Genomic DNA, 12,838 nt, shown 5'->3' on the forward strand with positions numbered 1-12,838 from the left:
TTGGCCTAACCTGCTGGAAACCTGCTTCTGGCTGAACCTACTGCCAAGGGCAGTGGGTCCTGGGAGGTGTTTGGGATACGGGTTTCCACTCTGGGGGTGAGTGGCCTTACTTAAGAGCTGATCATTTATCGAGCACCTACCATGTGCTAGGCATTGGGAATGCAAATATGCCCTAGACCTGCCTCCTTGGAAGAGCTCATTGTCTAGGGAGGAGGAAAGGCACACAGTAAACAGGTTTAGTAGCACATGGAAAGTACCATGAAGCACGTGGAGCACAGGACACCAGAAGAGAATGTGTCCACCTGGGCGGGGGCAGCCTGGAACAGAGGCCTCTGAAATGAACTTGCCAGATGAAGACAGGTGTAAGGGGGATTCTAGGCAAGCGTTCAGTCTGTAGATTATTGAGTGCCCACTGTGTGCCAGGTGCTGAAAAGCACAGAAAAGCATGGTAGGCCTAAAACAGGAGAGGGTGGGCGTCCTGCCTAAAGCTGCGAGCAACTTCATCTTTCTGGGAAGTGACAGGAAATGAAGCTGGAGAGGTAAGCTTGTAATAAAAATTATCTTGTCGTTTCATTTGTTGACTGTTTACACAATACCAGGTCTTGTGTGAGCATCTTACCCACGTTTTTAAATTTTAGACTAAAAACAGCCCTTTGAAGCATGGCCTCTAATTCCTGCTTGATTAATGGGATTGAGGCATTCAGAGTTACTGACTGACTTGTCCAAGGCAACACAGCTAATAAGCGGTAGGGCCAGAATTGAACCCCGTACTCCTCGACTCCAAAGCCCAGGCAGTGCGCTAGTCGATGTGACAGTTGTACTGCTGGTGTCATGTGAAGAACCTTTCAGAGGTGAGAGGGAACCAGAGAAAGGTGTCTTGAGCAGGGGAGTAGCCTGGTGAAAGGTGAACCAGACACCGTTTGCTCAGAGGCTACTTTATCCCCTCTTTCCCTCCCCCTCGCCTTGTCATAAGCCCTCGGAGGCCCCACACGCAGCCAGCGTCGCCTAGCAGAGCCCCTCAGTGCTGAACCGGCCTGCCTGGGACGGACAGGGCTGCCGCAGGTCAGTGTGGACTTCCACAGGGAGGTGCGACCTCTTGGAAACACCGTGAAATTTGGGGGAGTGAAAGCTCTGGGTCTTTGTAGAGTGTTTTGCTCTTCCTCTGAGGAGATAAAAAGAGCTTTGGGTGGCTTGTGAGGGGAAGAAGAGGAAGTTTGACCTGAAGTGGCTCCTCACCACAGCTTAACCTTCCGTCGCACGTCTCACCAAGAAGTCTCATGAAACCCAATCCTGGAAAATGTTACAAAACACCCTCGGTGTGGGAACCATGCAAAGTCTGTCTCTGGGCTCTGCACCCACTCCCGGCTGCCAGCCTGCCCTGGTGCTGGAGGGAAGGAGGGGGCAGCAGGCAGGGCCGTCGGGTCCGGAGTAGGTTCCTGGAGGCCCTGTCCTTCAGTGAACCATCTGGACGCACCTGCTCCTCCTGACCAAACTGGTAGCCTTTGGGAGGCTTTTATGAAACCCTTAGAGAAGGGCTTATTTTGTGGATCTGGACATAGGCAATGACAATAAAGCCAGTGTTTAATCTCACTGAACATGTTACATAGGCCCATATTTCATCCTCAGCAGGGGGTCTGGTGAAAGGCCCGGTAAGTTGCCCATGGTCATTCGGTCTGTAAATGACGACATGAACTTGCCTCCACAGCCTGACTTCTTACCTTCTGTAACTCCGGTTGGTGTGGGACTCTCCTGTCACACAGCCCTTTCTGCTTTTCATCCTCACCAGAGCCTCCGATAATGGGAGCACAGGTGGTAAGTTACCCCACTGGGCAGATGAGGAAAGTGGGGTTCAAGAAGCTAGCAGTGGGCCTCAGATCCAGGGCTGGGAAACTGTGGAGTATGGGGACTAGGCCCTGGGTGATCAGGTCCTCCTCGGCTGGTCCTCTCTCCACCCCACAGTGTGACTGGATTCCTGTCCTATCGAGGTGGGTGTTAACACCTATAAGCATGACAAGAGAGAGGACTCCTCATTTGCTTCAGGTTTTATGGCCACAAGAAGCCGACTAGAACTGTCATGCCCTCTCACCCGTCCACACTCCACACCAAGGTTACTGGGGGGGGTCCCCTCCCCTCAGAATGAGGACTCTGGGGAGCTGCCCTTCTGAAGGACAGGGCAGCTCATTGCTCCCAGGAGGGCCAAATCTTAGCTCTCAAGAGCTGATTATTAAATTGTCAGGAATTTAACGAGCTGTAGTAAATGGTATTTACTATGTACTATTATGGTAAACAACATAATGCTACTGTGCATCTCTTCCCAACCCTGTGGTCAGTGACCTCACGTTCGTGGCTTGAAACCAGTCGTGGTGGGAGTGTCATGTAATCAGCATACACTGCATATCAGGGCTGTTCCCTGCCACCAGCACCAGAGCACTGGTTGGTCAGTGTTTACGTATCAACATCGCTGGCTAAGGGCAGTCTGAGGCTCGAAAGGTGACTGACTGGGCTCTTGGCAAAGACCTTCCAGCTTATCCAAAGATCTGGGTTTCCTTCTACACAAGGAGATGGAGTCTATCACTGGACCAGTTAGCCAAGTGACTTAGAGCATTTGATTCAGCCCCCCTTGTGTGACTAACCTACTTGTCAGGTGTGATATGCAGGACAAAGAACGTGAGAGGGCTCAGTGTTGAACTCCAGAGATACAGAGGTGGACAGGGTCCCTTGGGGACACCACACCCATTTTAAGTCCAGGCAGGTGCTCTGATGCACGTGGGATTTAGTACCAAGGAACAGAAGCTGAGTGCTAAAAGGGGACAATCGTGGTGGGCTGGGAGTTGAGAAATGTCCTGGGGGAGGGCTTCACTCTGAGACTCAGGGTGGGAGACTAAGTGGGAAAAGGCCTTCCAGGCAGGGGAAGGGCAGTTTGGATAGGTCATTCCCTGAAAGGACACTGAGCTTTGTCCTTTCCCCGGCCAGACACCTGAGAGCCCTTCTGCGTGGACACGGGACAGGTAGGAGAGCACGTCCAGCTCCTCGTCCTGTATCACTGAAATCTTGGGTCTGGTCCCAGTCCTGCTGCTAAGTAGCCACTTGACTTAGAGCAAGTCACCTCCCCACCCTAGCTACCCCCACTGGCCCTCAGTTTCGTCATCTTTAAAATGAAAGGTTAGTCATTTCCCTGCCACTCAATGATCTGACTCAATATTTGGAGAGTAGATGTTTCCATCCCAGTTACACTCACCCGCTGCTTCTACAGGGGACACAGATCCTCCGCTAGCTATTTACTGGTTCACCACTAGTCTACAAAATGCTTTTCAAATTTTGAGCAAATTTGTAATACTTCACTCTCCTCCAGCTGATCCGCTCCCCTCTGCTTAGAGCTGTGGGTAGCTTGGCACTATAATAGAGGGGATGTGTGTGTGTGTGGAATCTCCTACTTAACCCTTTCCCATCAGCTCACTGTGGTGTTTGCATCTCTCCAGGCTGCTTGTGATGGGGGCTGGGGTCGGCCACAGCTGCCCACAGACTCTACTATGGGCTCTCAAGCAAGGCCCCAGGGTCGCTGGCCATTGAAGGCCAGGATTGGGTTGGGGGGACAGGAATGGTCTACTACCACTGGCTTTACAAAGCTCTTTGAAGAAAGGTGCTGCTGTAATGGAAAACCTTGTTCCTCCTTTCAAGGGATTCCTTGATTTCTTCTCTCTAAGAACTTGGCCACACATGGTCTCAGCCTTGCCTTCTGGCCCTTCTGGAGCCTCCCTCCAGTCAGAAGGGAAGGACAGGGTGTTGATGACCTGACCCTGGTCTGGCTGGCACCAGGAAGCTGGGATTGGAGCCTCTCTCTAGGCTAAAGAGCAGGGTCAGTTTTTCCAGGGGCATCTTGGGACATCTTTCACCTGCAGGCTGGCCAGTGGCCAAGGTTTAAAGATGCTTGTTTCAAGGTTTGAAGAAGTCTGGATTCGGTTCCATTTTTTAAAAAATATGTTTTTTAAAGTGATTTTAGAGAGTGAGGAACGGAGAGAGAAAAAATCATTGATGTTTCCCGCACGCCCCCTACTGGGGATCGAGCCCATAACCCTGGGCCCATGCCCTGACTGGGAATCCAACTGGCAACCTCTCTAGTGTGACCAGGTCTGGGTTCCATTTTCTGGTGAGACACTTAGAAGCTTCCTGGGATCGTGGAGCAGGGAACAGGGGCAGAGCCTGGGCACTTTAGCAGAAGGCTGCTGTGGAAGCCCTATCTTGGCAGTGTCTCCTGGACAGGGCAAGGAAAAGAAAGCCTGCTGTCCACTGGGGACCAAGACAAGAGTGACGGGTAGTGGTGAGTTGAGTTCGTGGATCGCACACACTCCCCCAAAGCCAAAACACTGAGGTACATGCAGCGATGCCCGTTTGCATCCAAGCAAACAAGATCCCTTGCCCTACTATCAAAACATAACTAATTTCCACCACTTCTCGCCATCTCTGCTGCTGTTGCCAGCACAACCCCTCCCCTTCCTCCCTCGCTGCCTCTACTCTCATCCGTCGACAGACCAATCTCCACGCAGCAACCAGGTTGATCTTTTAAAAATATAAAGCAGACCTTTCCACTTACATGTTTAAACCCTGTAGTGACTTCCTAGCATACTTGGGATAAAAACCTAGATTCCTTCCTGCTAAATTTCAAAAGCTCCCTGGGACCTGGCCCCTGTCTCCAATCTGACCTCATCAGGGACCACTTTCCCCTTCACTTGCTCTGCTCTGCTCCAGCCACACTGACCTCTCCCACCTGGGGAACTTCTCACCTGCTGCTCCCTCAGCAAAGGGACACTTTCCCCCAGGTTTTCTGCACCTTCCCTGACCACTTGCTTACAGTAGCCACTTCCCATCTCTGCCATTCTCTTTTAAACCACCATTGCCTGGTATAATTGACTTCAAAGAACTTATGGGTCTCTGAAATGTTTATTTGTCAGCCCTCACTAGAAATGTAAGCTTCAGGAGACCAGGGAGCTTAAGTGTCCAGGGACAGTGTGTGAAACATAGGAGGTGTTTAATAAAATATTTATTGAAAGAATGAATGAAAAAATTAAGTGAGCTGCTAAGGGACTTTTTTTTTTTTTTAAAGAAGGGTAATTTAATGATATTAAGGAATATATTAAGTTCAGAGACTTTCTTAAGAAAAACTTGATGCACATCACTGTCAGGCTGCAGGGTGGAAGAGAAGGCGGAGGGGGCCAGGAGGAGGGAAGCGGGGTGGGGGAGGGTGGAGTAGCACCTCTAATTCTGTGCTGTGGGGCCGCACAGGCTGGAGCGCTAGGTACGGCTTCTAAGCGCTACCCTCCACCTGGGCTTCCTTCCAGGCCTGGCGCGTCTTAATCTTCACTTTGTAAGAGTTGATCAGAAAGACCAAATTGGGGATGCCCTCCAGGGAGGGCAGCTGCCCATCATCCGGGACCTCCAGGTCGAACCTCTGCAGCATCCAGGACATGAAGAGAAAGAGCGCCTGGCGGGCCATGTTCTCTCCTACGCAGGAGCGGGGTCCTGCTCCGAAGGGCAAGTAGCTTGAGGATGGCGAGATGAGCTGGCTCCCCGTGGGGTCCAGGAAGCGCTCTGTGGACACGGGGGATGCGTCAGGCAGGGGCCGGGGCTGGAGGAGTAGAGGAGTGCCTCTGCCCTGCCTGAGGGCCCCAGCCCGAGGCTCAGGCGGCCCTTAATCACACAGAGGAAATGAAACAGGAAGGACAGAAAGGAGGCAGTATCGAGGGATGAAGATACCACCATCAAGCGGAGAGGGGCCCGCTTCATAGGGGCATGTGCTGGAGGGCTTCTAAGAGGAGGAGGTTTGCAGTTGGCGGAAGGAAAGTGAAGAGTTTGGGTAAGTCTAGGGTAGGATGGGGGTGTCAGTAGGTCCATGTAGTTGGAGCCAGGAGTTTTCTAGTTGCCAGCTTGGCAGAGGGGAAGTGGTGCTGGAGTGGAGAGCACAGAGACCAGGCTGGCTACATGGCCTGGGAGCTGGACAGACTCACCGGGCATGAACTGGTCGGGCAGGTGCCATTCCTTCTCACTGTGATGCAGAGCCCACAAATTGACGATAACATTTGTGCCCTTGTCAATGGCAAACTCGCCGATGCTGCCTCAGAAAGGGAGAGGAAAAGGGGTCTGGAATATTGTCCTCCGCCACCTGCTCAGCCCGGAGCCTCCACAGTCCCCACCCTGGGGAGAAGAGCCCTCTGCTCCCTCATGTCCATCCCCCATCTTTTCCTCAGCTTCTGCCAGATTCCGTATGAATTCAGCTCTTCTCCAGCCCCCTCTTCCTGACACACACGTATGTATAACACTTCTGTGTGTGGATGTTCGTGTCTGTCAGGGCCTGTGGCTGTGCATTTTGAGCTGGTGCAATGTGTACGTGTTATGGCTAGTGGACTGAGTAGGAGCATAGAACACGTCTTTCATCCCAGACACCATGTCCCCAGGACAGCAGGCAGCTTCTGAGGGAGGTCAGGGAGGCCTGTGGATTAGTCACGGGGTGCTAGTGAGTGGTGACTACATTGATCAATAGGGTCATGGTAAGATAATTGATAGTCATTGGTTGACTATAGGTGGACCAGCAAGGTATGGGGCTGAGGGAGTGGAGGAGGGGCCTGGGGGCTGGCAAGCTGTTGAATGCATCTTAGGGCTGGATGTTCCTGGGCGGCAGGCACACCTGGAGTCAACGATGGCCTTGTGGGGGATGAGCGTAGGGGCCACGGGACGAATGCGAAGCACCTCTCGGATGGTGGCCTCCAGCAGGACGAGGTGGTTCCGGTCACTGATGGTTGGTGTGCGGCTAAAACCTACATTCTGGTCAATCTCCTCCTGGATCTTCTTTTGCAACTGGGGGGCCAGAGAAGGGTGAATGTGACCAGAGTACTTTTAAGCCCAGGAGAAGCAGGGACTTAGAAGAATCCTACTGTCACATCTAGAAGAGCTGGCCCAGACCCTTCCCAGTGGTGGCTCTGCAGCCTAGACTTTCCTTCCAGAAGATGAGGCAGCTCCACCCTAGGGCCAGAGCCAGCCACTGCTTGGATAAGGAAGGAGCAGGCTAGTTATCTGCATAAAAGGCCTTGGGGTATTGCCCCTATTTCTTGCTCTCTCTCTGGGGCCAGAGTTGAGCCTGGCCGAGGCCAGAGTTGCGCGTGGTTGGGAAGACTGGAGTAAGGAGAAGCCCACCTGAGGATTGTGCAGCAGGAAGGCCACAGTCCACTTCACCACAGAGGTGGTGGTCTCCAAACCGGCCCCAAAGATGTCCCCTATGGTAGCAAGAATGTGTCGATCTGAAAGCAGCTTTGCATGCTGGTCTGAGCCAGCATTGTTGTTGCTTGAGTTCATCTGGGCTTGAATCAGTATGTCCACCAAGTTAGTGACAGAGTCATTGCTGAAGTTCTTCTGGTTGGGTAAGGTTGGGAAACAGTGAGAAGGAAGGAGTCCCACCTGCAACACCCTACCATACTTCCATCCTAGACTGGAGATCTGAAGGCTTCTTCCACTTGGAAGTGAGGGAGCAGAGTGAGTCTAATCAGGACCTATGAGCTTGTGGAGGTGAGGCAGCTTAGGTCCTCTTTAAACTTGGGGGGGTGGTGGATGGGTCTCTTCTAGAATCCTCTTCAATTCCTCACCTCCCTGCCCCTATTCATTAGTTAAGTCAGATTTTATTGAGCACCTACTATGTGCCAGGCTCTCTGCTAGCTTCTGGAGATCCTGTGGTGTTCAAAATGGACCCCAACCCTGTTCTCATGACACTTTCAACCTAACTTGAAATCTCTTCTGCTCCATTACCTACCTTATGTTTTTCATAGATTTCATTCAGCAAGTCATTTCGCATTTTAATACAATTCTTCATTGTTTCCAGGGTTTTGTTGGGGAAAATCTGGAAAGTAGAAAGAAATGTCAAATCTATCCCTCTTGCAATCTGCTTCTATAGCTACCAGAATCCCTCCTGGGGGTAATCCTAGCCTTATGTCTCTGGAGAGTTCTCGCTGCAACCCAAACTTTCTGCCAAAATGGAAGGCAAGATGGGCACACAAAATGGAAAAGGCAGAGGTCTGAGCAGTCCTCAGTCTCTACAAGCTGCCCCCCTCCTTGTTTGGAATCACGAGGACAATTCCAGACGGGAGAAGGGAGTGGTCTCCACTTCAAACATCAAGCACTGATGTTTACTTAGTAGACTCTGTTTTGTGCCCTGCCTTTAAGAGTAAGAAAGACTTGAGCCTGAAGCCTTGGGGCAAGTTTCTTAACTTCTCAAAGCCTGAATTCTCATCTGTAGGGGGATAATAAAACCCACCTCCAAGGGGAACACCACGATTACTGACTGTGGAGTGCTCAATACCGGCACGTGGCAATTAGTAAACAAATGAGAGCCATTATTAAGAGTATAACATGCATGATTAAAAAGCTAAATCTACTTATTTAGAGAAGTAGCAAAGTTTTAAGAGTCAGAGAAGGTAGAGGTCACTGTGGCTGAGGTGGTCAGGAAAAAGGTGAGTTTGGAGCTGGGCTGTGAGGAGAAAGAATTGGGGGTACTGTCAGGGCCTGCTGGGATCTAAAGGTGGGGCCTGTTCTCATCCTTACCTTCAACTTGGGGAATATGTCTACCATACTGTCCTTGCCCAGAGAATCCATGATGCCATCATTGTATGTCTGTATGGTCTTCATCACAGGATGTTCCTTCTTGTAGGAGGTGTTAAAGCAGATCAAGCAGATTATGTTGGTCACCGTCAAGAAGAGAGGCAAGCACAAATCTATGGACTGTCCATTCTGGGTGGCCAGGAAATCGCAAAACGAACTGATTTCTTGACATACTGAGGGGAGAGGGGGACATGAGGCTGAGGAATGAAGTGGCACCCTCTCCCCATCTCTACCAGTTCCATCTTAGTCAGGGACAGGTAGCAGATGCCACTAGATGGCAGCAGTGGCCAAGAAAACGCTAGATTGAGCCGTCCACACCCCTTCTCTCCCCCCAGCCCAGTTCTCCCTCCAGAGCCCCAGGGGCAGGCAGGGCACTTACTGATGTTCTCTAGCTTCTGGTTGCCATCCTTGAACAAGGTGAAGGTGGCCAGCACCAGCTTCCGATGCAGCTGCCAAGCGTCACCATAGTCGGCAAAGGCAATGCCCTTTTGCTCGTCTGACAGGATATCTAGAGTAATCTTTGGAAAGCAGGAAAGGCTGGAGGAATCAGACACCACCGTCTGCCCCTCTTGCCCTGGGCGTCCCGGACCCATTCCCGTCCCTGAGGGACAAGGCAGACACCTGCCCGTGCTGCGGGGCGTCCCTGCTTCTCTCCACCGCGACTGCGAGGCCTTGGTAGGTCAGGGCTACGCCCCTCTAACCCAATTCCATCAGAGACAGAGGAGAAAGAAAGGGCACTCGATTAGAATGCAGGGGTTCTGGGGTTCAGTTCAATGCCAGGGTGACCTCTGGACCTCTCTTTTCTCATCAGTTGCTGACTGGGGAGGGCAGCTGTGGATGGGATAAGCTCTGAATTGGGCCTGTCTTGGGGACAGGAGTGGGGCTGGGGGGCTTGTTGAGACTGAGGACTACCCAGACCTCTGCCTTTCCCTGGCCCCCCTGGGAAATGCTAACGGCACAGCAGCTCATCTCTTTTTTGTTCACCCCTCCACTGCAAGGCCATGTGCCCACCACAGGGCCACATTTGAAGAGTGCAGACATCCTGTCCACCCAGCCTGAACTTGGGTCAAGCCATCTCTTCCCAGAGGCACCCCCAAAAGCATAAGGGTCCAAAGCGTCCTCTCTTCTCCCCCCGAGCCACACACCCCAACTGGCTAGCCTCCTCCTTTCCCTGGAGAAAAGAGCTCAGCAGAGTTGGGAGGGAGGTAGCTGGCCAGCAAATCTGGCTCCCGGGTCACCCGCTGGCCCGATGAAAGATGCATGGCTGGGGGGCCCTGCCTAGGGTGTTCAGGGGAGTACTCAGCAGCAGGGCGCTGGGATGGGGCGTTGGCAGTGTGCCTGGATGGTCAGCTCCCCGCTCCCCCAGGAGCACCACTGAAAGCTCTGTAGGGTGGGTCAACAGTATCCCACCGTGGGTCAGTCCCCTGTGAGCTGGAGCAGCTGGGGACGGTTCCAGAGAAACAGCCACCCCGGCCCTTCCAGACCAGACTACTCCCTTGCACCTTCCCCGGAGAACAGTAATCACTACCCCCAATTTTTCACTTGAAGAATAACATCCATAAAACTACTTATTGAGCCCTTACTGTGCCAAGAGCTTTACATGCACCATCTCAGTTAATTAGGGACAAGGCTCAGAGCGATCATTATCCAGTTCAGGGGTGAGATGATGGGAGTGAGGGCTCCCTGACCCCCTCAGGCCACTGCTCCCACCCCACTTCACCTTCTGGGCAGCCCAGAAAATGAGGTCTTCCTTGAATTCTTCCTGCCTAGTTTAGAGGCTGGGTAGAAGTTTGAGGGGTCACTCCCCCACCCATAGCCCTTTTAGTCTGTCTTGGGGAAGAATTACAGGTTGTTGGGGCCGAAAGGGTCATTCCAGACATGGTCTCAGCCCAAGAACTGAACGACCCAAGGCGGGTGGGAGAGACAGGGACAATGGGCACTGCTTACCATTTGGGGCCTCCCGGAGAATTCCTTGCCCTTCTTGATAAGCAGCTCCTTGGCCAGCTGGTGGTGGCCGATCATCACTGTAGTCTTGCTACCCATACGAAAGGAATAGATGGGGCCGTATTTTTCCTGCAGCTTGAAGAAGTTCACGTGTGGATGGCCATTTCTGGGGAGGAATGGCAGGCTGCCCACCAAGGGCAGGGATGGGAGGCTCTTGGGGTATTTGGCACCAGAGCTCTTTACCTTGGGCCAAAAAAAATAGGCCAGGGAGAGCAGCAAGACAGCCAAGAGTTCCCACATGGTGGCCAGGTGCCGGCAGGCAGGATGGACAGCTCTGGACTGGAAGAGCTGCAGCCTCTAGGGTGCAGGGAGGTCTTTTTAAGGGCTGCCGTGATCTTCACCTTGACTTTGTGTTATCTCTTGCCTTGTAGAAGTTTACCCTGGAGTGCAGCCAGATCCAAGCCCTCTCCCACAATGGGGAAAGGAAGGGGGAGTGGAGGCCTCCTCAAGGGCTGGCTTAACTCCAGGGCAAACCTCTAGGGAGGAGCAAAGTGAGGGGCGGACAGCTGGTCCCCTCGCTCATCCCAGTGTGCGCCAGAAGCAAATGGTATCTGAGTCCGGAATCAGGTTTGGGGCATTCCGCGTTGTAAAACCAAAGTCACCAGACAGATAACTGTCAGGAACTGTCAAAGACATTTTATCTAGACTTACTAGGTAACCGTTGAGGAAAGTGAGGCCTTAAGAGGTCAAGCTGTAGCAGTCACACAAGACAGCGAAGGCAGCCAGATGTCCTGATTCGATTCGTGTTTTGCTGGCCTTTCCAGACGCAGTGAAGCCCTGAGGTTGGGAGCATGAGCCCTAGAGTCAGATAGGTTTGGGTTCAGATCCTAGCTTGACCACCTTCTAGCTATATGATTTTTTAAAAAAATTGTTTTTATTATATTAAAATATACATAACAAAATTTACCATTTTAACCATTTTAAGTGAATAATTAAGTAGTGTTAAATATATTCGCAAGCTGTACAACCATCACCCCATCTACTTTCAAAACTTTTTTATCATCCCAAACAGAAACTGTGCCCACTAAGCAGTAACTCCCCTTTCCCCCTCCACCGAGCTCCTGGCAACCTCTAATCTACTTTGTCTCTGTGAATATGTCTGTTTCACATAAGTAGAATCATACCATTTCCTGTGTGTGTGTGTGTGTCTGGCTTATTTCACCTAGCAAAATGTTTTTAAGGTTCATCCATGTTGTAGCAGGCATCAGAACTTCATTCCTTTTTGTGACATAGTATTCTGTTGTATGAAATATGACAATTTATTTATTCTACAATTGATAAATATTTGGATTTTTCCTAGTTTGGGATTATTAAAAAGAGTGTTGCTCTGAGAATGAATGAACTGCAACTACGTGAACTAACACGGATGATCCTCACAAACATAATGTTAAGAAACCAGACTTACAGGAATGCCTGGTGTACGATTTCATATATACGCACATATACATATGTATATATAAAAATTTCAAAAATAGGTGAAACTAATCTATGGTTATAGATGTCAGGAGATGTCAGGAGTGGTTACCCTTGAGGGGTGGTTAATAACTGCAAGAGGACTCATGGGTGGCTTCTGGGGAGCAGGTAATGTTCTGCTTCTTGATATGGTTGCTGGTAACACAGGTACATTCACTTTGAGCTGGACATCAATTATTTGTATGTATGTTATACTTCAATAAAAAGTTTACTTTAAAAAGTTGGTGCCTGTGGAGTTTGTGACCTTCCTAAGATTGTGTGCAAAATTTGCATGTATGTATTAATATATATTTTTCTGGGAAGAGGATCCATAGGTTTCATCAGCTTCTGAAGCAATGATTTCACCAGTGGCTCGAGGTTCCGTGTCCTCGCTTATTCCCACATCCGTCTTGCTCTATGATTCTTCTACTCCACCCATCCTCGAACTGCTTCTCTCCCTCTCTGTATTTTCTTTCTAGAAAAAGCATACTTCCTTATTTCCGAATCTGGCTATAGAATATTCTCTCTCCCCCCTGCTTTACGTAAACTGGCCTCTTCTCTGAAGACAGCCCTTTCCCCGCCGTCCTTTTGAATGAAGACACTTAATTCCAGATTAGGCAATGGAACTGCCTTTCTTTTCACTCCCCACACCCTCTTGATCACCACTCCTCCACCTTCGAGTACAAATTCTTGCTCCTTTGAGGTTTCAGATCTTTGTTACCGCAATTACTTACTGACCTCC

At 50.9% G+C, this 12,838-nt stretch overlaps 1 protein-coding gene across 1 annotated transcript; it reads right to left on the minus strand.

The window, feature by feature from the left end:
- Positions 1–5,269: 5,269 nt before the first annotated feature.
- Positions 5,270–12,327, minus strand: CYP17A1 (cytochrome P450 family 17 subfamily A member 1). The gene is made up of 8 exons (XM_081157922.1): positions 10,588–12,327; positions 9,020–9,158; positions 8,584–8,813; positions 7,796–7,882; positions 7,186–7,401; positions 6,680–6,849; positions 6,003–6,106; positions 5,270–5,586 (listed from the first exon to the last, which is right to left on the minus strand). Exons 1-8 carry the CDS (start codon positions 10,882–10,884, stop codon positions 5,303–5,305), a joined length of 1,527 nt encoding a protein of 508 aa, XP_081014048.1. The 5' UTR covers positions 10,885–12,327; the 3' UTR covers positions 5,270–5,302.
- Positions 12,328–12,838: the final 511 nt, after the last annotated feature.

Source organism: Miniopterus schreibersii, assembly GCF_964146895.1.
Source record: "Miniopterus schreibersii genome assembly, chromosome: 14".
NCBI classification, from domain to species: Eukaryota; Metazoa; Chordata; class Mammalia; order Chiroptera; family Miniopteridae; genus Miniopterus; species Miniopterus schreibersii.